Below are 19604 nucleotides of genomic sequence, written 5' to 3' on the forward strand. Positions count from 1 at the left end.
CCCGGCTAGTTTTTTGTATTTTTTAGTAGAGACGGGGTTTCACCATATTAGCCGGGATGGTCTCGATCTCCTGACCTCGTGATCCACCTGTCTCGGCCTCCCAAAGTGCTGGGATTACAGGCTTGAGCCCCCGCGCCCGGCCCACTGTTGTATTTTCTAAAGAGAGAATGATTTTTTTCTCTCAAAGAAAAAAAAGTTTCTTCTTTGTGAGGATGAAGAACTGCTAAATAGTTTTATGAAGGCAGTGGTTTCCTTAAAAACTGTGAATTATCACTGCCTATTCTTTCTGGCATGTAGTATTTTCTTTAATAGCCTGGCACTAAAATAAGAAAATTGGTTAGCTCCTTACTGAGGGACAGCTAAGTTTTTGTTTTTTTTTTTTCTTTTGTGTGACTCCCAAACAGGATGGAATTTGAAATGGCTGTTAATTGCTTTTAGCCAATTAATCATTTATTCAGAAAATATTTTCTGAAAACTTTTATGTACAGAGCACTCTGAGGGCTACTAGCGCAAGGCAAGACTTACGTACAACCCAAGGCAGTGTAGGTGTTACCCAAATACATGTTGCAAACCGAACAGTCTGTGAAGGTCTGGCCTACTCTTGCCTCTACTGTTTTTCTTTTCTCTACCAGCACTAACTAGCTAGAAATAAGACAACTACCAGTGCACTGGGATCTGGATTTTGGTGGCACAAATTCAGCCAGAAAACACGGTATACTTGAACATCTTTGTTGTTAAGTAGGCTGTGTTAATTACCAGCAAAAACGTGTTGATGTCTTGTCCTGTGCTTAGGGAACATATGAAAACTTCTGTTACTTCTGTTATCTTACTCATATATGTAGCTTTGAAGACATTAGTTTGTCAGCAATATTATTTGAGTATATGCTTGTATATGAGCCCTGTGTTAAGTATTTTAGAGCCAAGGGAAGAAGGAGACACAATCTTATTTCCTAATAGGGTGATTTTATAATCTAGTTGTCCAGACAAAAATCTGCATACAGAGGAAACATGTGAGGAACATAGAGCTACTCATGGCCCAGTGCACAGTGGTGCCCTACAAGATTCGTGTCCTGAGTGCTCACAGTACATTGGTCATTGTGTAGGCTTAATTAGGAAAGAAAGGTCTTTTCACTGGGCAGCGAAGGACGTGAGGGAGAGTATTTCTCAGAACAGTCTTGTTTTCATGACTTGGGTAGGCTGTGTCTGCCTTGCTTGAACATAACTGCTGTGTTTCGCATTCCCCTCCATCAAAAGTATTTGGGTAGATGGGGTCTCTGAGGTCTCTGGAGGTTCAGGCATATCGTTATTAGAAATCCTCTTCTAAATCATTTGTCAGAAATATGCTATGGAAGGTCTGCCGCAGTTTCCTGTATAATTATGCCTCAGAGATCATGTTGACCATCTTTGTCAAAATGTGTTGGTAACCAGGCATCTCCAAAGAGTTGCAAAGCTATAGAGAAGTTCCTTTTCCTTCATGAAGCTTTTCTAAGGATATACAGGACCTCCAACATGCAGGGGCAAAATGGCAGCAGTGACGAGATGTTAGCAGCAAAGTTCCAAACACTTCTGACATTCGGGGTGATGGCAACAGTGGTGAAGTATTAGAAGCAAAGTTCCAATGTCACATGTATTTCACGAGAACCCCTGAGATCCAAGTTATGTGTTAGGCACTGAATGTTATATATCTAAGAGCCAGACAGAGTTACTGCCTAAGGGAGCTTATCATTCGAGAAAGGTAAAGATGTGGAGACTGAGGGAGCGATCTGAGTCCTTGTTTTGTGTCTATGCACGTGAGGGGTGTGTCTGTGTACCTCATTCACCGTTTCACACCAAAGCTGAGTCTGGCTTTCTGCCTGGGTTTGTAACATTTTTCACCTTCTCAGTGCTGTGCATAATGTTACTAATTCAGCCTGGTTTTGACTTGGATAGAGGCAAGTTATAACTTGTGTTTAGAGCTTCACCTGCTCCTTTATCCTGCGTAGAATGTGGCACCTGGCTGTTACCCTGAGTGCTTAGCTGGCAGCACCGCGTCGTGGATTCCACGATCCCTCACCCACCCCTTTCCGTTGCGCTCTCCTTATCTCTGGTTTCCATGTAGATGCTGACATCAGAAGGAACACAGCCTCAAGCAGCAGATCCTTCGTTTCCTCCCAGTCCTTGTGAGTACTTTTTTTTAAAGAAAAAAAAAAGAAAGCCTGAGGCTATGTAGAGAAACAAACCCAGTTCGTGGCATATGGCTGGGCAAAGCCATCCAGATATAAGAGGAGGCAAGGTTAAAGGGAGGGCTTGCTGATGGCGGCGAGCCCACGGGAAGAAAGCAGAAGCTCTTTGGTCCCAATGGGAGGGGCTCTCGTGGAGGCAAAGCTGGAAGTGAGTGATTCCTTCTCTGCGGACTCTCATCATAACCAGAGGCCCCAGAAGGTCTCAAAAGAGAGCAGTGATGATGGGTTTTGGTTATCAAATCAAACTGAACAGATTCCACATCACAGACCCAACCAGGGGAAATAGTAGCTCATTTGGGAGGAAAAATCGCCTTTTAGTCCACAAAGCAATTTTACTCACTTTGTTTTGTAAGCAGGCATTCTAATCTCCATTTTGCTGTTAGAGGAGCTGAAGTTAAGAGAAAGGAAGTGACAGAGTCCTTCATTAGCAGTGCTGTGTAGTGACAGGAAGTGGGGCTTGAACCGAAATCTTCGGACTGTGAGACTAGCGGACTTTCACTGCCCCCTGTGTGAGGGTGATGGGCAGGCCGGGGTGCTGCGAGTATTCTCCCAGCCCAGAAGTTGCTGCGTGGGGGATGAGATCATGAAGGGAAGCCTCCATCTGCCCGTCCTTTCCCTGTGTTCAGCCGTCCTTGATTCTCCCCTTTCCAGCTCCCACAGCTTCCTGCACTCCACATCTGCTGAGGCGGTGGCCATGGGGCTCCTGAAGCAGTTTGAGGGGATGCAGCTTCCAGCTGCCTCCGAGCTGGAGTGGCTCGTCCCAGAGCACGACGCCCCTCAGAAGGTAGGTCCTTGGCTCTTCTTCCTACCCAGGGGCCGAGAGCCTTTGTGACCTTGTTTTCCTTCATCACACGTCCGCAGTCTGGAATGAGCCTGTGTGTTCCCCGCCTTACTCATGGAAGCCATTTATCACAGTGGGCCAGGTGGTCAACGCACAGTGAACGCTTGCTCGCCTTGTCAGAGCGGAGATGACGGCTCCTTCGCTGTCCTGATTCACGTGACTGCTCGCCAGACTCAGTCATGTTTGGTTTCTGACCACCTCGGAGACACTGCGCAAGAGTGAATTGCTTGGATTCTTTGCTCTGCAGTTGTCTTTAAGGCATGAAACACCCTGGCACAGCAAGGGTCCTGGAACGGGTGCGGGACAGCATGAGCCGTGGGCCACTGGCACAGCAAGGGTCCTGGAATGGGTGCGGGACAACATGAGCCGTGGGCCACTGCCGTGGGAGGCTGTTTCTCTTTGCTTCTTGGAACCCACAGCCCTCACTTCTCGTACCTTGGCGCCTCCTGGTTGGTTCCGAGGACCACGGTTACCTGAAGCTCTTATCCTGTGGTGTTCCTGAAATGTCTTTCACTCATGATGCTCTGTCATGGCCAAAAGGGTCCTGCGTTTGTGTTTCCCAAGCCCGTCCGTGTGAGCCTACCCCAACTGTGTTTTTCTCCTGCAGCTTCTACCCATCCCTGACTCACTGCCCATCTCACCGGATGACGGGCAGCATGCTGACATCTACAAGCTGCGGATTCGTGTTCGTGGCAACTTGGAGTGGGCGCCCCCCCGGCCTCAGATAATTTTTAATGTTCATCCAGCCCCAACGTGAGTGGCCAGTGTCTGTGCCTTTGGAGCGCAGATCCGTCCTCTCTGGATTGTCAGGGTTTTCGTCTCACCCACTTGTCTCTGCCTCCAGCTGTGCCTCCCACACAGGTCTCTTCGTTTAAAGGCAGAGGAGGGGGTTGTCCGTTTTGTCCTTCGTTTCTTACTCTTAGTTCCCAGAGCTAATTGGAAACAAGGCGGGTTTTGTTTGGCTGGCATTCCCAACCTGTTGCCTTCCTCCCAGTAGTTTTGTGAGCTTGCTGGTTTTTCTTCTCTATCTAAGATGGATGGATGCTTTTCTCTCGTCATTCTTTCCTTTACCACGTGTCATTGCTTCCATTTGTACAGAATGTGTGGTTCATTACTGGGGAGAGTCACTGCCTAGACCTAAATCCTGTATGGAGTCAGCTCTCCCAGTAGGTTCAGTGTTGTCCAACTGAATCATAGGTGAATTCCCCTCTCTTCCCATACTTACCTGGAGCTGTGTGTGCTCAGTCCCTCACCCCTCAAAGGCCTCACGCAGCTGCTATCTGCCAATGCCCTGTCCTTATCCTTCCTCAGGAGGAAAATTGCCGTGGCCAAGCAGAATTACCGCTGTGCAGGATGTGGCATCCGGACTGACCCTGGTGAGTGCCTTCCCTTCCCACCATGCTGCCTCCAGAGGCTCTGTACCCTCCCCCACATGTAGGGAGAGGTGGCGTGTCAAAGGCGGCGACAGGAGGTGGCGTGGCAGAAGTAGGGAAGGAGAAAGAAAGGTTCGTAATAGGCAAGAGTGCTGGCGATCGGAGGGAAATGATTTCTGGGAGCACATGGCCAGGACTGTATGCTGTGGACAGTTGGGTAGTTCCAGCTAGCTGGTAAGGCTGGATCTTACCAACTCCGGCTGGTTTTATTTCCTCAGGGCCTCCAAGGTGGGACATTACCCCAGGCTCCACTATGTGGATTTCTGCGAGCTCTGGGGAACGCAGACAGAGGTTGCTAGAGGCCATTGACCGGCCGGCCCTTTCCGCCCTTTCAAGGGAAGAGCAGAGCCACCTGCCCAGTCTGTAGGTGGGAAAGTTACGTCTGGCTTTCCGGCTTTCCGGTTTTTCCAGATTATATCAAGCGACTGCGGTACTGTGAGTACCTGGGCAAGTACTTCTGCCAGTGCTGCCATGAGAATGCACAGATGGCCATCCCCAGCCGGGTTCTGCGCAAGTGGGACTTCAGCAAGTACTACGTCAGCAATTTCTCCAAGGACCTGCTCATTAAGATCTGGAATGATCCTCTCTTCAACGTGCAGGACATAAACAGTGCCCTCTATAGGAAGGTCAAGCTGCTCAATCAAGTCCGGGTAAGACCTTGGAAAGGCCACCTCAGAGTCTTGCCCTTCTCCTCCCCTCATCTCCTCCCCTCATCCCTCGTCTCCTCCCCAGTCCCTTGTCTCCTCCCCTCATCCCTCGTCCCCTCCCCTCATCCCTTGCCCCCTCCCCTCATCTCCTTCCCTCGTCCCCTCCCCTGGTTATACAGAGCTTCCCACAAGTACCACACTTCTTGTCATCGCAGTGTCAAAGCTGTAACCGTCTCTCCATTCACGCCCTCCCTATGTACTTTCTTAATCTCTTCCCATCTCCCAGGTATCTGTCTAGTTGGAGCCTGAAACCTGGCAATGGCAGCTATGAAGCTGTAGATAGCACTCGATGGCAAAGCAGAATTTCTTCCTTCACTGAAAACATGAGTGAATGAATGAGGAATAGGGTATCTAGTGAGAAACTGGAATTTCAGAGCGCTCCTCTGCCCCAGGCTGCTTATGTGACTTGGGCAGACAGACCTGGCGGAGGGGCCTTCCCTGAGCGGAGAGCACTCCGAAGCCCGTTGTCAGAGTGAATGAGAGCGAGTTAGAGCGTAGGACAGTCTGCTCTGGCTGCAGCATGCAAGGCTTCTAGGCCCCCAGGGTTTAAAGGCCCTGGGCTTCCAGCACTGGATTCCTCTTCTCACATCCCCCTCCCACTCCTGCCCCCACCTCTTTCTTTTCAGCTGCTGCGGGTCCAGCTGTGTCACATGAAGAACATGTTCAAGACTTGCCGACTGGCCAAGGAGTAAGTCCTTTGTGGAGCCAGAGCCCTCTGGCCACGTTGCTGTCTCCGAAAGGGACACATCCCAGCACTCGGCTCTTGTTGTGTCACGGAGGAGAGTGGAGAGATTTTGCAGAAATGTGAAGTGGTAAACGAGAGGCCGCGGCAGTAACTGTATCTGTGTCCTCCTCTTGGGAAGGGGAATCTGTGGCCATTCCATCCAGGGCAGGCCACTGCTCTCAGCAGGCCGGATCCCACGTGGGCCGCTCTGCAGGAGTCTGGAAATGGTCACTTCTGCCATCCAGACCCCTAGGAGTGTGGAACGGCTGGGTGGCCTGGAACACTGGGCTGGCGATCGTTGCCCACCCTTGTTACTTTCTGCAGTTTCTGGATAGGGATCCTTCTACCACGACGTGGCACACACACTGTTCCTTCCCTCCCCTGCCTCCTGTCACTCCCTGTAGGCTTCTGGATTCTTTTGACACAGTCCCGGGCCACCTGACAGAGGACCTGCACCTGTACTCACTGAATGATCTGACGGCGACCAGGAAGGGGGAGCTGGGGCCCCGGCTTGCTGAGCTCACCAGGGCAGGGGCTGCCCATGTGGAGAGATGCATGGTGAGAAGGTCTCACTGTGGCATGCAGCTGAGCCCTTGCTTTTAGGGATACAGGGAGTGGGGTGGACCTGGGGTTCTTGCCACTTAGCTCGAGGAAGTTAAAGCGGCCGGTCAGCACTGGGAGAGGAACTGGAAAGGGCTGCTGTTCCTTAGCCTGGAGAGCAGCCAGAGCACCCCGATCTAAAGAACCTCGAGTGAGGGGAGGAGCTGGTGCTGGCTGTGGCCCTGGGTAGCTCTGGGCAGGACTGAGTAGACTTTCACTAAAGAATTGTCGGCCGGGCGCAGTGGCTCAGGCCTGTCATCCCAGCACTTTGGGAGGCTGAGGTGGGTGGGTCACCTGAGGTCAGAAGTTCAAGACCAGCCTGACCAACATGATGAAACCCCATCTCTACTAAAATACAAAAATTAGCCGGGCATCATGGCGGGCGCCTGTAGTCCCAGCTACTCGGGAGGCTGAGGCAGGAGAATCGCTTGAACCCAGGAGGCGGAGGTTGCAGTGAGCCGAGATCGCGCCACTGCACTCCACCCTGGGCGACAAGAGCAAGACTCCATCCCCCACAGAAAAAAGGAAAGGAATTGTCGCGATGTGAGAGGAGAACTCTGGATTCGAATCTGGAGAGCTCCTACCCTCGGCCTTCGTTTCTTACCCTAATTTGTGTGGCAGCGTTTTGTATGCTTATGTGTTCCACAAACGGACATCGTTATCGTGATCTATTCACCATGTGAAAAATGCAGGAATTATACTTTTTGATCTTGCTGTCTTAGACTATGCCCAGTTTATGTTCCTGTGACAGTCCCAGAATTAGAGCTGGGCATAGGCAGGGCACCCTGTGTGTCTGGGAGGAACTGGAAATACTTCACTGTAAGTGGACTCCAGGCTGGGTGCTGTATTTGAGGAACAGCCTTGTCTCCACGTTTGATCTTCATTGGTTGTGGCTCCTTTTCTGAAATAAATCACAGCCCAGATGGGACTGTCGGCCCAGGAAGCCCCTTGTGGCGCCATCTCCTCCTTTTCCTCTCTCACGGAGAGCCACGCCAGGGCCAGAGCTTCTCTGGCTTGTGCCCGTCTGATCTCCTGCCTAAAGCTTTGTCTAACCCAGCCCAGCCCTGGCCCTAGTTTAGCATTCACGCTTCTGAGTCCAGCCCAGGCCTCCTCCCTGTGGGCAGCAGAACCCTGCAGACCTCTCCCCTCCTTGGTGCTCACCCTCCCATGCCAGTTCCTGATGTGCCGTGCCTCATGTTGCCATCTGTGTTTTTCCTCCCCAGCTCTGCCAAGCCAAGGGCTTCATCTGTGAGTTCTGTCAGAATGAGGATGACATCATCTTTCCCTTTGAGCTCCATAAGTGCCGGACCTGTGAAGGTGAGGGCAGGTGCAGCGTCGGGCAAGTGAGCCTGAACACAGGGCTCCTTGATTCTCCAGAGCCCCCTGTTAGCAAGAGTTCGGTGCCACTCAGCACCTCGCAGGGCCTCCCCAGGGGACACCACGCCTTGGTGGTGAGAAGGGGCTGTGGCAGCAACTGACCTCTAGCTGGAGATAATACAAATTGTTTTCTTCTCTCTCCTACCTTCCCAACCTGAGTAGAGTGTAAAGCGTGTTACCATAAAGCCTGCTTCAAGTCTGGAAGCTGTCCGCGCTGCGAGCGGCTGCAGGCCCGGCGGGAGGCGCTGGCCAGGCAGAGCCTGGAGTCTTACCTGTCCGACTACGAGGAGGAGCCCGCCGAGGCGTTGGCCCTGGAAGCCGCCGTCCTGGAGGCCACCTGAAGACAGCGCGTGAAGCCCCTGTCTGGGCCGGGGTCACACGTATTGCAGAACTGAGCCACTCTTTGAAGGACTTGCCCCACCTGGGGCTGCTGCTTTTTTTTAATTATCATTTTTTTTTACTGACTTGTCTGACGTCCGTGTGCAGTCAGCCTTTGGTAGGTTGATGGGTCCAGAGTCTGTGGTGACAGATAATTTGTAAGCTCCAGGTGTTTTCATCAGAACTGACATGTGGGTCCTTCAGTGAAGCTTCTAGTGCCTCTGTCGGGGAAGAGACAGCAAGACCCAGTTCTTCCAGCGTCTGTGGCCTTCTCCTCTAGAACTAGACCTGGCTTCACCTGCATGTCAAGTATCTTCTCCAATTTTCCTGTTTTCGTTCTGGAGCTTCTGAGCCAGGCCTTTCTCAACCACCTCTCCTCCTGCTGCTGAAATGGTGGCGTTCTCTCTCTCCCTGTCCTGGATTGGGGTCAGACTGTGCCCCGAGGAGAAGCAGCAGAGAATGGGACTATGTCATGGGCATTTTGTCCGCTTATTTGGGTATTTTGGGGGCCATAGAACAATCATGACTATCCTAGACTCCTCAGAGACCTCAGAGAGGCAGCCGTGAACGTCCCTGTGTTGCTGGGATTTCCCGTTTGGAATATTTGAAGGATAGATGATGCCAGAAGCTGACTTTCTTCATCTACCCTGGTGAGCTTGAAGCAAAGAACAGGACTGATGCTTAGGCCAGGCTCGCCTGTAGCCTTATGCCACAAGCATACGTGAGGCGGCAGCTCTGTTGCTGGAGGAGCACTTACTCACAGGGGCTGTCGGCCCCTCGTAGGTGTTAAGGCCTCTTTTAGTTAACCTGGCTTTTTGGTGCAGGTAAGATCTTTGAAGCTCAGGCAAGTCCCTGATGCCATCCTAAGGTGAGGACAGGAACCCCACCCACCCTGTTCTTAGTGTGTCCCTGACCACTGTCATCTGTTCGATGGTCTCAGTGAAAGTGCAACCCAGCTCCCTTCTCTCTCCCCTTGTGCAGCAGAGCTGGGTCCTTCCCTGGTGGCCGAGTCTCCCTTGCCTTAGCTTCTGTGGTCAAAGTTGGAGAAAAGCTTCCTGCCATTAGTGCTGTTACAGAACTTGACAGTTTGTGGATGTGAGTGTGAATGTTCTGTGTTCTTGGGATAACAAGAGCCTTTATGCCAATTATGCACTTAACTCGGTGTAGCCTGGTGATGTTTATCTGTTCAGTTGCCCATTTGATAGTGCTGGTTTTAGTGTGCTACCTCCCCCCGTTAATGTGCGTGTTGACGGCAAAGTCCTTTTGATAGTGCTGGTTTTAGTGTACTGCCTCCCTCTGTTAATGTGTGTGTTGACGGCGAAGTCCTTGGATGGGGCCGTGTATGTTTGTGATGTTCCTCAAGTTGATGCAGCTTCTAACCTCTGTGGAAAGACTGGTCAGAGTGGCTTCCCCAAGAGCTGGCAGCTCTGTGAACTAAAGCCTGCAGCATTTCTGTTCTGGGATTGAATTCTGCCCGTGGGCCCGTCTTCCCGTAGTTGCCTGCTGCTAGGAGAACAATGGGCGTGGGTGCTGTCCCTGGAAGCTGAACAGAAGGGGGCCTGTGGTTGGTGGAAGCTGATGAGAGCCTGAGCTGGCGGTAAGAAGGAATCTCCCAGGGAGGTGGGAGAGGCCTTAAGGTGATGGCCAGGGCTGAGGCTCCACCAGCACGAGAGGGAACGTGTGGGAACCGGCCCCTGCTCTTGGTTCCTCTGCCTCAAAGTTGGGATCTGAAAGCCACGTTGGGCTACAAGACCCTGAAGCTGTTCTCCCTTCTGTTCGCAGTGAGGCTCTAAAGGCCAAGGCCAGCAGTTTGAAGGACTGACTGGAAGGCCCGGGCCCTTCAGGGAGCTTCACGGAACTCAGGTTTCACTAGGGTTTCGGTCCCAGATCCAGACCCAGGAGTTTATAAAAATGGTGAGCTCTCCTTCCAGGTTTGGTTTAAATTACACATCCAGGCCAGGCGTGGTGGCTCACGCCTGTAATCCCAGCACTTTGGGAGGCCGAGGCAGGTGGATCTTGAGGTCAGGAGTTTGAGACCAGCCTGGCCAATGTGGTGAAACCCTGTCTCTTCCAAAAATACAAAAATTCGCCAGGCATGGTGGCGGGCGCCTGTAATCCCAGCTACGCAGGAGGCTGAGGCAGGAGAATCGCTTGAACCCGGGAGGTGGAGGTTGCAGTGAGCCAAGATTGCACCACTGCACTCCAGCCTGGGCGACAGAGCGAGACTCCATCTCAAAAACAAAAAAGTGACACATCCAGCTCCTTCTCCAGGTCATTGGAGATGTGCTGTCTTGTCCTGCCCGTTTCTCATCAGCATAGGATCAAAGGATGAAAATGCTGACAGCTTCTGAAGCCAAACTCAACAGTCTCACAGGCTCCTGACTTGTCACTTACTTCTCTCCATCTCCCTCAACCGCACCCCAACCCTTTAGATTGTGTGTGTTTTAGTGACTCTGACATGATGCTGCCATCACTGTCCAAATACCCATTTATTTATTTATTCGAGGGGGGAAAGCAGGTAGAGGATGGGATGTTTTGGAAGCACTTTGCAACTTGTCAGTATCTGAAAATCCCCTGCTGTTGCGGGGAGAAGCTTTGAATGCACTGAAGAGAATTCCTTCTAAACGAAGGGGAGGGTAGTGTTCTTTCTGTAAGTAAAGGGAAAGAAAACAACACATAGGTTACTTACCAGGTGGAGACAAGATTCAAGACATAGCAGAAAAGTGGAAGACAAATATTTTCCACTTAAAGGAGGCTGTTTTGACGTTCTCTGCCAAGGATTTACAGCTCTTGTTGAATTAACATAAAAGAAGCGCAAGTCTCAGTAGAGATGTTCTGTGTATGCAGCCTGTGCTCTGAACTGGCTTTCCACCTGCCGTGGTTCTTGCACAGCCTGGCAGTTCATTGTCATCTTTAATAAACTAAGGAAATGAAATTCTGTCTTTGGTTAGCCTTCCTTGACTGTCAAGAAATGGCATTGTGTCCACTGTACAGCAGGTGTATCTGAACATTGAGGTTTCTGTGTTACAACGTAAAGCAAACGGGACCACACACATCAAGGAAAGTGGGGTGGAGTGGCTATGTCACTAACTTGCCATGAGACCTCGAGCGAACCACTTCACTTCTCTGGATTTCTGGTGCATGGAACGTGTGCCCCCTGCCCATACTCTTGGTGTAGCTGTCACTTAAAACGAGGTGTCTTCCTCTCCGCAACATCTGACTTCCCTTAGATGTTTCAGTTCCCACTTCTGTGAGCACCTAGCATCTTTCTCTTGTGCTCGTGGCCCACTGGAGCTCCAGCTCTACCCTGCAACTCTGAATATTTGCCCTTAAATGTCCCCTTGTCATCTCCAACCAGCATGTCTAAACGCAGCATAAATACCGTATTTCCCATGTCATCTCCAACCCACGTGTCTAAAATCAGCATAAATACCTTTTTTCCCATGTCATCTCCAACCAGCGTGTCTAAAACCAGCATAAATACCGTATTTCCTATGTCATCTCCAACCAGGGTGTCTAAAACCAGCATAAATACCTTATTTCCCATGTCATCTCCAACCCACGTGTCTAAAACCAGCATAAATACCTTATTTCCCGTGTCATCTCCAACCCGCGTGTCTAAAACCAGCATAAATACCGTATTTCCCGTGTCATCTCCAACCTGTGTGTCTAAAACCAGCATAAATACTGTATTTCCCGTGTCATCTCCAACCCACGAGTCTAAAACCAGCATAAATACCGTATTTCCCGTGTCATCTCCAAGCCGTGTGTCTAAAACCAGCATAAATACTGTATTTCCCATGTCATCTCCAACCAGCGTGTCTAAAACCAGCATAAATACCTTATTTCCCGTGTCATCTCCAACCCGCGTGTCTAAAACCAGCATAAATATCATATTTCCCAAAACCATTAGTCACCCAGGTTTGAAAATTAATTGTCTTCAGCTTCCTCTGTAAGTGGCACACTCAGCTTGTCACATATTGTCTCCTTCCTACTCCCGGTCATCAAGTTCTGTTGATGTTTTCCTCTAAAATAAATCTCATTACTTTTCTGCCACTAGCACACAAATTCAGCTGTTCTTCATCAACATTATTTTCCTCCCTGCTCCTCAGTGGAACAAGAATGACCAGAAGCACCTTGTGGGATGAGGGGCCGGGCACGGTGGCTCACGACTGTCATCTAGCACTTTGAGGCGCCGGGCGTAGTGGCTCATGCCTGTCATCCACTTTGGGGAGACCAAGGCAGGCGGATCACCTGAGGTCAGGAATTCGAGACCAGCCTGGCTAACATGACAAAACCTCATCTCCACAAAAATACAAAAATTAGCCAAGCATGGTGGCGTGTGCTTGTAATCCCAGCTACTCGGGAGGCTGAATCATGAGAATCACTTGAACCTGGAAGGCGAGGGCTGCAGTGAGCCAAGACCCTGCCTCAAAAAAAAAAAAAGCAGCATACTGTGGCATGAGGGGCGGGATTGTGACCTGCCTCTGCCTCCCCTTAGTGCTCACCAAGTCTCTGCAGTGGTGAGCGTGTCCTCATCTCCCGTCTTCTCCCTCAGCTACTTGGTCTGCAATTGCTCGTGTTGTGTTTGTCCAGCAGTCGTCATCAGAGAACACACATCCCAAATGTCCTTCAGTCACTGTATTATTAAACTGCCAGCTCCTTCCTTGCCAGGGACTAAACCAGGAGATAAGATGATATTTATATGTTGTAAACACACACTACATATTTAAAAATCTTCATGATTTACAATTTAAACTGAGAGGAGAATGAAAAAGCCATGTGAAAGACTGCTGAAGTTGATAAAATGTCCAAATGTTTTTCAACTAGAGATAGGAAAATAGCTTACAGTAGAAAGCCTTTACTTTGTTCTAAGGCCCTTTGTTCACTGTTACAAACTGGTGTAGTTCACAGGAAGCTAAAGCATGATTTCCAGTAAGTTCCCAAACTTCTGTTCCCAACATTTAACTTAGATTTTAGATTATCATATTCCAAGATTGAAAAGACTGTGAAAGAGGAAAACAAAGGCCATTGACTCACAATGGCAGCCCCAGCATTTACTTGTTCGTTGAATCATCTGTCAATCCCAAACATCTATAGATGCTTCTGTGTTCCAGACGCCATGCCAGAGCTGAGAGTACAGAGAATCACAGAATATTGTTTAAAGATGTTGACTGCAGCATAATTTATAAGAGTAAACAGTTAATGGAAAATATAAAAAATAAATGCAACCATCAAAATTAGTTATAAAAATTATGATAGTAAAGCCACGCATGGTGGCTTATGTCTATAATCCCAGCACTTTGGGAGGCCGAGGCAGGTGGATCACGAGGTCGAGATTGAGACCATCCTGGCCAACATGGTGAAACCCTGTCTCTACTAAAAATACAAAAGCTAGCTGAGCATGGTGGTGGGCGCCTGTAATCCCAGCTACTCGGGAGGTTGAGACAGGAGAATTGCTTGAACCCGGGAGGCGGAGGTTGCAGTGAGCTGAGATCGCGCCACAGAGCAAGACTCTGGCTCAAACAAAAAAATAAATTTTGATAGTAACATGGGGAAAAAGTCTTGTAACACAATGTTATGTGAGAAAAAGTTAGAAAAAATATATGTCAAATATATATTTATTAGTCCATACTTACATAAATAAATGACTGAGTAAATAAATTCTCACAGACGATTCTAAACAAAATATGTAACTTCTCCCAGGAGGTGGAGTTTAATTCCTTCTCCCATTGAGGGCAGACTGGAATTAGTGATTCACTTTTTAATAAAAGGATATAGAAAGAGGAAAATAGCAACTTTACAGTAGAGAGAGCTAACACAACCTTAACCAAGTAATCAAGGTTAACATCACCAAAGATGTCGTTGGATGTCATGTACCTACTGATACAATGAGAGAAGTACGTCTTCCCTGACATTCTTTCAGAAACCCATAACCTCAGTGTAATCATGAGAAAAACAACAAACAACATAAACACATGAGCAAAATTCGAGGAACTTTCTACAAAACACTTGACCATACTCAAAATTGCCAAGGTCATGAAAACAAGGAAAGAGGCCGTCACAGGTGAGAGGAAACTAAGCAGATACGATGGCTGAATGCCACGTGGGATCCCAAAATGGAGAAAGGACATTAGTGAAAAAACTGGCAAAATCTGAATACAATTTGGAGTTTAAAGTAACATACCAATGTTGGTTCGTTAGTTTTGGGAAATGTCCAGTACTGAAGTAATGTAAGATGGGTTAACATTCGGGAGAGCTGAAATCGGGTGAGGGCTGTGTGACAAATCGTGTACTATCTTTGCAACTTTACCACAGATCTAAAATTATTCCAGATTAAGAAGTTTACATATATAAAAAGCATATGTACATCATAATTACAGTTATGTAAAAATATGGTTATAAAAAATACATAAGGAAAACAAATACATAAAAATAAGTGTGGTTCCGTTAGAATGGTGGGAGTGTGGAGTATTTTTTCCCCTTATCTGCTTACTAAATTAGCTGTAAATGAGTCATTTTCCATAAATTAAAGAGTTAATTTTAGAGGTGTTTTGAGAAAAAAATTATTTTCCTTGAAATACAGAGGGAATGTACAAAAGTATATCCGAATTGAACGATAGTCAAGACAAAGGCTGCTTTAAAATATCCCTGAGACGTCCTTCTGCACAAGATAAGCTGACCCGTGTTGACCCAGAAAATATCCGTTGCTCCTGCCTTTCCGATCCCCTCAGCCTCACCCCAGTTCTGCTACAAATGGGTGCCTCTGTCAGCCCCGCTGCCTTGAGAGCACACAGGGAGAGGGCACCTAAGAATTTATGTAAAGCCTGAAAATCCAGGCTTCGAGAGCTCGGTTTTTGTCCTTGATCTTTTGTAGGGTTCTCAGCATCACCTTAGTCCTGGAGGAACTCTGGCTTCCAAGGTAGGCTCATACTCATCAGGGTCTCTGGGAAGGCTGGGGCAGGAGTGAGGGTAGGAGGCAGAGGGCTCATAGGACTTAAGAAAAGCTTTCTTGAAGGTCAGGTTTTAGAGTGGAAGGTTCAAGCAATGGCCACCTGAACACTTTTGCAGAAGGTTCCCGGACTCTCTTCCAAACACTACAAACAGCACCAACAGACTGGCCTGGAGCTCCCGCCATAAGCACCTGTAAGCAGAGTCACCCCTTCAGTAGCGTGTACTGGCCCTCGCTACCCTTCTTCAGACCCAAGTACAAGTAAAGTCTTACAACTGAAAAGGCGGAGGTGACCGGCCAAACAGAAATATTTACCTAGCCTGCATTCTTTCCACTATGTGCCCAGTGAACTCACGAGTCTTGGAGAACAGAGCAAACCCTCTCTTTACTCCTTACATAACGTTTTTCCCCAGAAACACTTTATCAGGAACATTTTTTTTTTTTTTTAAACGGAGTCTCGCTTTGTCACCCAGGCTGGAGTGCAGTGGAGCGATCTTGGCTCACTGCAGCCTCCGCCTCCCGGGTTCAAGTGATTTTCGTGCCTCACCTTCCTGAGTAGCTGGGACCACAGGTGCACGCCATCACACCTGGCTAATTTTTGTATTTCTAGTAGAGACGGGATTTCACCATGTTGGCCAGGCTGGTCTGGAACTCCTGACCTCAGGTGATCCACCTGCCTCAGCCTCCCAAAGTGCTGGGATTACAGGCATGAAGCACTGTGTCTGGCCAACAATTGTTTTTTTAAAACCTAATGGCAAGGGCTTGGCATATGGATCAAGCTGGATTGCCTGAATTCATTCCCTAGAATTTGGACCTTGAGGAAACAAAACAATGAGCGAAAAGATGGGCTGGCACTTGCTTGTTCCAGCATGGTGATGAGACTCACTCCTAGATCTTAGGTGTGTGGCATGGTGATGAGACTGTCACTCCTGGACCCTGGGTGTGTGGCATGGTGATGAGACTCTCCCTACGGGCCTCCTGGACCTGAGGCTGCCAGTTTCCTATCCTGTTCTGAGCCTAGTTCTGTAGCCTTCCCTTCAAATCTATAGCTTTCCCTTCACAACTTTTTAAGTTTTGTTGTTGTTGTTTTGGTTGACAGGGTCTCGCTCTGCCACCCAGGCTGGAATACACTAGCGTCATCTTGGGCTCACTGCAGCCTCTACCCCCAGGCTCAAGTGATCCTCCCACCTCAGATCCCCAAGCAGCTGGGACTTCAGACGCACATCCCCACACCGGCTCCTTTTTATTTTTTAATATAGACATAGGGTTTTACTATGTTGCCCAGGCTGGTCTTGAACTCCTTGGCTCAAGCAATGTGCCCATCTCGGCTTCCCAAAGTGCTGGGATTTGTAGGCGTGAGCCACCACACCTGGCCAGTATATTCCTTTTTCTGCTTAAATTAGCTGTAGTCCATTTTTGTTGCTGGCAGGCAGAGTACTCTGGTGAAAGGACAGAAGAGGCGGCAGTGACTGAGACAGTCTGACATTGACTTTGCTTCTCTGATTCAAGTCAGGGGTGTGGGATTCTTTTCATCAACCATGTGTTCACCTCAGTGCTTGGTGGCAGTTCCTGCCTTTTAGGAATTTATAATTTAGTTATAACATAGGACCTAGATAAATGAAAGTATTAGATATGGAGTGTTTACCACGTGCCAGGCACTATTCTAAATTCTTCACGTATATAGTTCTTCTGATCTCCCAACCATTCTATGAGGTGGGTCCATTATTTCCATTCTATAGAAATAACTAGGCACAGAGAGTTTAAGTAACTTGATCAAAGTGACACAGCCAGTGGCAATGGAGCTTGGGTTCAAATCCAGGCAGCCTGGCACCCAAACCCTGCTCTTAACCACTGCGTTATCCAGAGTGAATGAGAAAGACAGAGAAGGGGGAGGGAAAGGAGGCCTGAGCGATCAGGAGCAGCCCCCGCAGCCTCCGGTTCCAGAGCTGGTTCCCACAGGCTGGGTGGGGTTTACAGTGGAAAGAAGCGGGAAGGGCCTCTGGGGACAGGGATTAGGAGAGCAGCAGGAAACACAATCGCAAAGCTGGAATTGGAAATGGTGTTTAGACAACTGTGACACACAGAGGAGGGGGCCCTTTGAAGGTGCTCAAGGAACAACCTGATAGGTAGAGGGGAAGTTGGACCATAAGGAGCCTCAAATGCCAGATCAGCCACTACGACCCTGCCCCGCAAGAAGGGCCCTGCAGCTTCCACGGGGACTAAAGATGGGAATCGTTTTATTAACTATAGAAAGTTGCAAGCATATATAAAGATATTGAGAGCCGTATACTGAACCCCCAGGCGCTCCTCATCCAGCAATGACCAGCTCACAGCCCATTTAGTTTCCTTTGTACCCTCACCCACTTACACCCACCAAGATTATTTTGAAGCAGATCTCAGACATCTTATTATTTCATCTGTACACATTTCAGGTATAAAATATCTGTACGTGTTTTGGGGATACTCATTTATGTATCTCTAAAAGGTAAGGACTCTAACAAACCATGATATCATTATCATGCCTAAAAAGCTAAGAGTAATCCCTTCCTAGCAGCTGGTATTTAGTCCCCTTCCCCCAATTACCTCTCTTTTTACAGTCCCACAAAAAACATAATGTTCCGACTCTAACAAACCATGATATCATTATCATGCCTAAAAAGCTAAGAGTAATCCCTTCATAGCAGCTGGTATTTAGTCCCCTTCCCCCAATTACCTCTCTTTTTACAGTCCCACAAAAAACATAATGTTCTGTACACCGTAACTGGTTAGTGTGTCTCCATCTTTTTTTTTTTTTTTTTTTTTTTTTGAGATGGACTCTCGCTCTGTCACCCAGGCTGGAGAGCAGTGGTGCGATCTCGGCTCACTACAACCTCCTCCTCCGGGTTCAAGAGATTCTCCTGCCTCAGACTTCCGAGAAGCTGGGATTACAGGCGCCTGCCACCACACCCGGCTAATTTTTGTATTTTTAGTAGAGACGGGGTTTCAGCATGTTGGCCAGGCTGCTCTCAAACTCCTGACCTCAGGTGATCCACCCGCCTCGGCCTCCCAAGTGCTGGGATTACAGGCGTGAGCCACCGCGCCCGGCCATATGTCTCCATCTTTTTATTTCTTGCAATGTATTGTCAAAGAAATCAGGTAGTATGTGTACACAAATAACGTTCAGTATTTCTTTTTTACTCATACCCTGTCTTGTTCCAAAAGGATTTTAAATGACTTATAATTTTAATATAATCCGGGGAGGGGCAAGCGTGAGATGGGAGATTCAGCTCTGGGAGGCCAGCAGAATGGCTTTTAGGTCCTCCTTGGATTCAGAAAATACTTCTCGAAAGAGATTCAAGCTAAATCTTACAGGATTAGAGGTTAGCCGGATGATAATAAATCAAGAGAGGCAAGAGGAGCTCCCGCAAAGGGCTGACCCAGGGCAGTGAGAATGGGGGAAAGAGCTCGGAAGTACGAGGCAGAATCTGGTGTTTCCCGGCGTGCGGGACATTGGGGGTAGTAAGGCTGGAGCGGGTAGAGGAAAGGGCTAGGGTGACACCACAGGGTATTAGGCGGAACTGAGGGAAACAAATAGGAGCAGGGAAAAGGGAATGAGAACGGGAAAGAGGGAGGTGGGAAATAGGAGAGGGAGTTTCCAAACAGCAACACCAGAGAAACAAGTGTATTGGGTTGTGGAGCATTTGCCCTGGAGAGAGCTGGGTCTGCCCTGGACATTTGTGGGGATTATGGATCAGCACATAGAGCCGTGCGGCCACATCCACCATTCACTTGTACCTGAGTGACAGCTTGCATGTTGAATGACAGCTTGCACCTGAGTGACAGCGATTATGGCTCAGTGGGTGGAGCCACGCGGCCACATCCACCATTCACCTGCACCTGAGTGACAGCTTGCAGCTGAGTGACAGCCAAGCTACAGTCATGACTACGTTTCTTTCTTTCTTTTCAAAGAACAATAAATTGACTTTATTCCTTATAAAGGTGATACTGGAGAATGTGACATAGATTCGCTGGCACGTGGGTTTCCTATGAACAAACCCCAGAATTGGACAGACGTATCCAGTGCTACATTGGAACCATCCCAAAAAACCAAGGCCTGCACTGCATTTCTATCTGCTGTCTGCTGAAGGAGCCCTGTCTGTGTGCTCAAGGACAGTGCCTTCCTTGCCAAGGGCCGTCCCTATTGCAGGAGAAAGCGTTTCAGGACCCCTTCTTACAGAAACACATCTCAGCAGCCTGCAGAGGATACAGCTTTCCATGTGGCTCAGGGAGCAGTTGATATCAACATTCTCTGAATTTGAATTATTATTTATTATTATTATACTTTAAGTTCTGGGATACATGTACAGAACGTGCAGGTTTGTTACATAGGT

At 48.6% G+C, this 19604-nt stretch overlaps 1 protein-coding gene across 1 annotated transcript in view; it reads left to right on the forward strand.

The window, feature by feature from the left end:
- The window catches only part of KIAA0226 (KIAA0226 ortholog), a 67408-nt gene extending 56178 nt beyond the window's left edge, over window positions 1-11230 (forward strand). The window contains exons 12-20 of the mRNA XM_011961247.1: window positions 2099-2159; window positions 2874-3006; window positions 3671-3816; window positions 4375-4439; window positions 4908-5146; window positions 5830-5891; window positions 6332-6485; window positions 7751-7844; window positions 8067-11230. Coding sequence (XP_011816637.1) covers window positions 2099-2159; window positions 2874-3006; window positions 3671-3816; window positions 4375-4439; window positions 4908-5146; window positions 5830-5891; window positions 6332-6485; window positions 7751-7844; window positions 8067-8245 — 1133 coding nt within the window. The 3' untranslated portion in view covers window positions 8246-11230. The remainder of the gene's footprint in view (window positions 1-2098; window positions 2160-2873; window positions 3007-3670; window positions 3817-4374; window positions 4440-4907; window positions 5147-5829; window positions 5892-6331; window positions 6486-7750; window positions 7845-8066) is intronic.
- Window positions 11231-19604: the final 8374 nt, after the last annotated feature.

This window comes from Colobus angolensis, unplaced genomic scaffold (assembly GCF_000951035.1).
Source record: "Colobus angolensis palliatus isolate OR3802 unplaced genomic scaffold, Cang.pa_1.0 Scaffold54, whole genome shotgun sequence".
NCBI lineage: Eukaryota > Metazoa > Chordata > Mammalia > Primates > Cercopithecidae > Colobus > Colobus angolensis.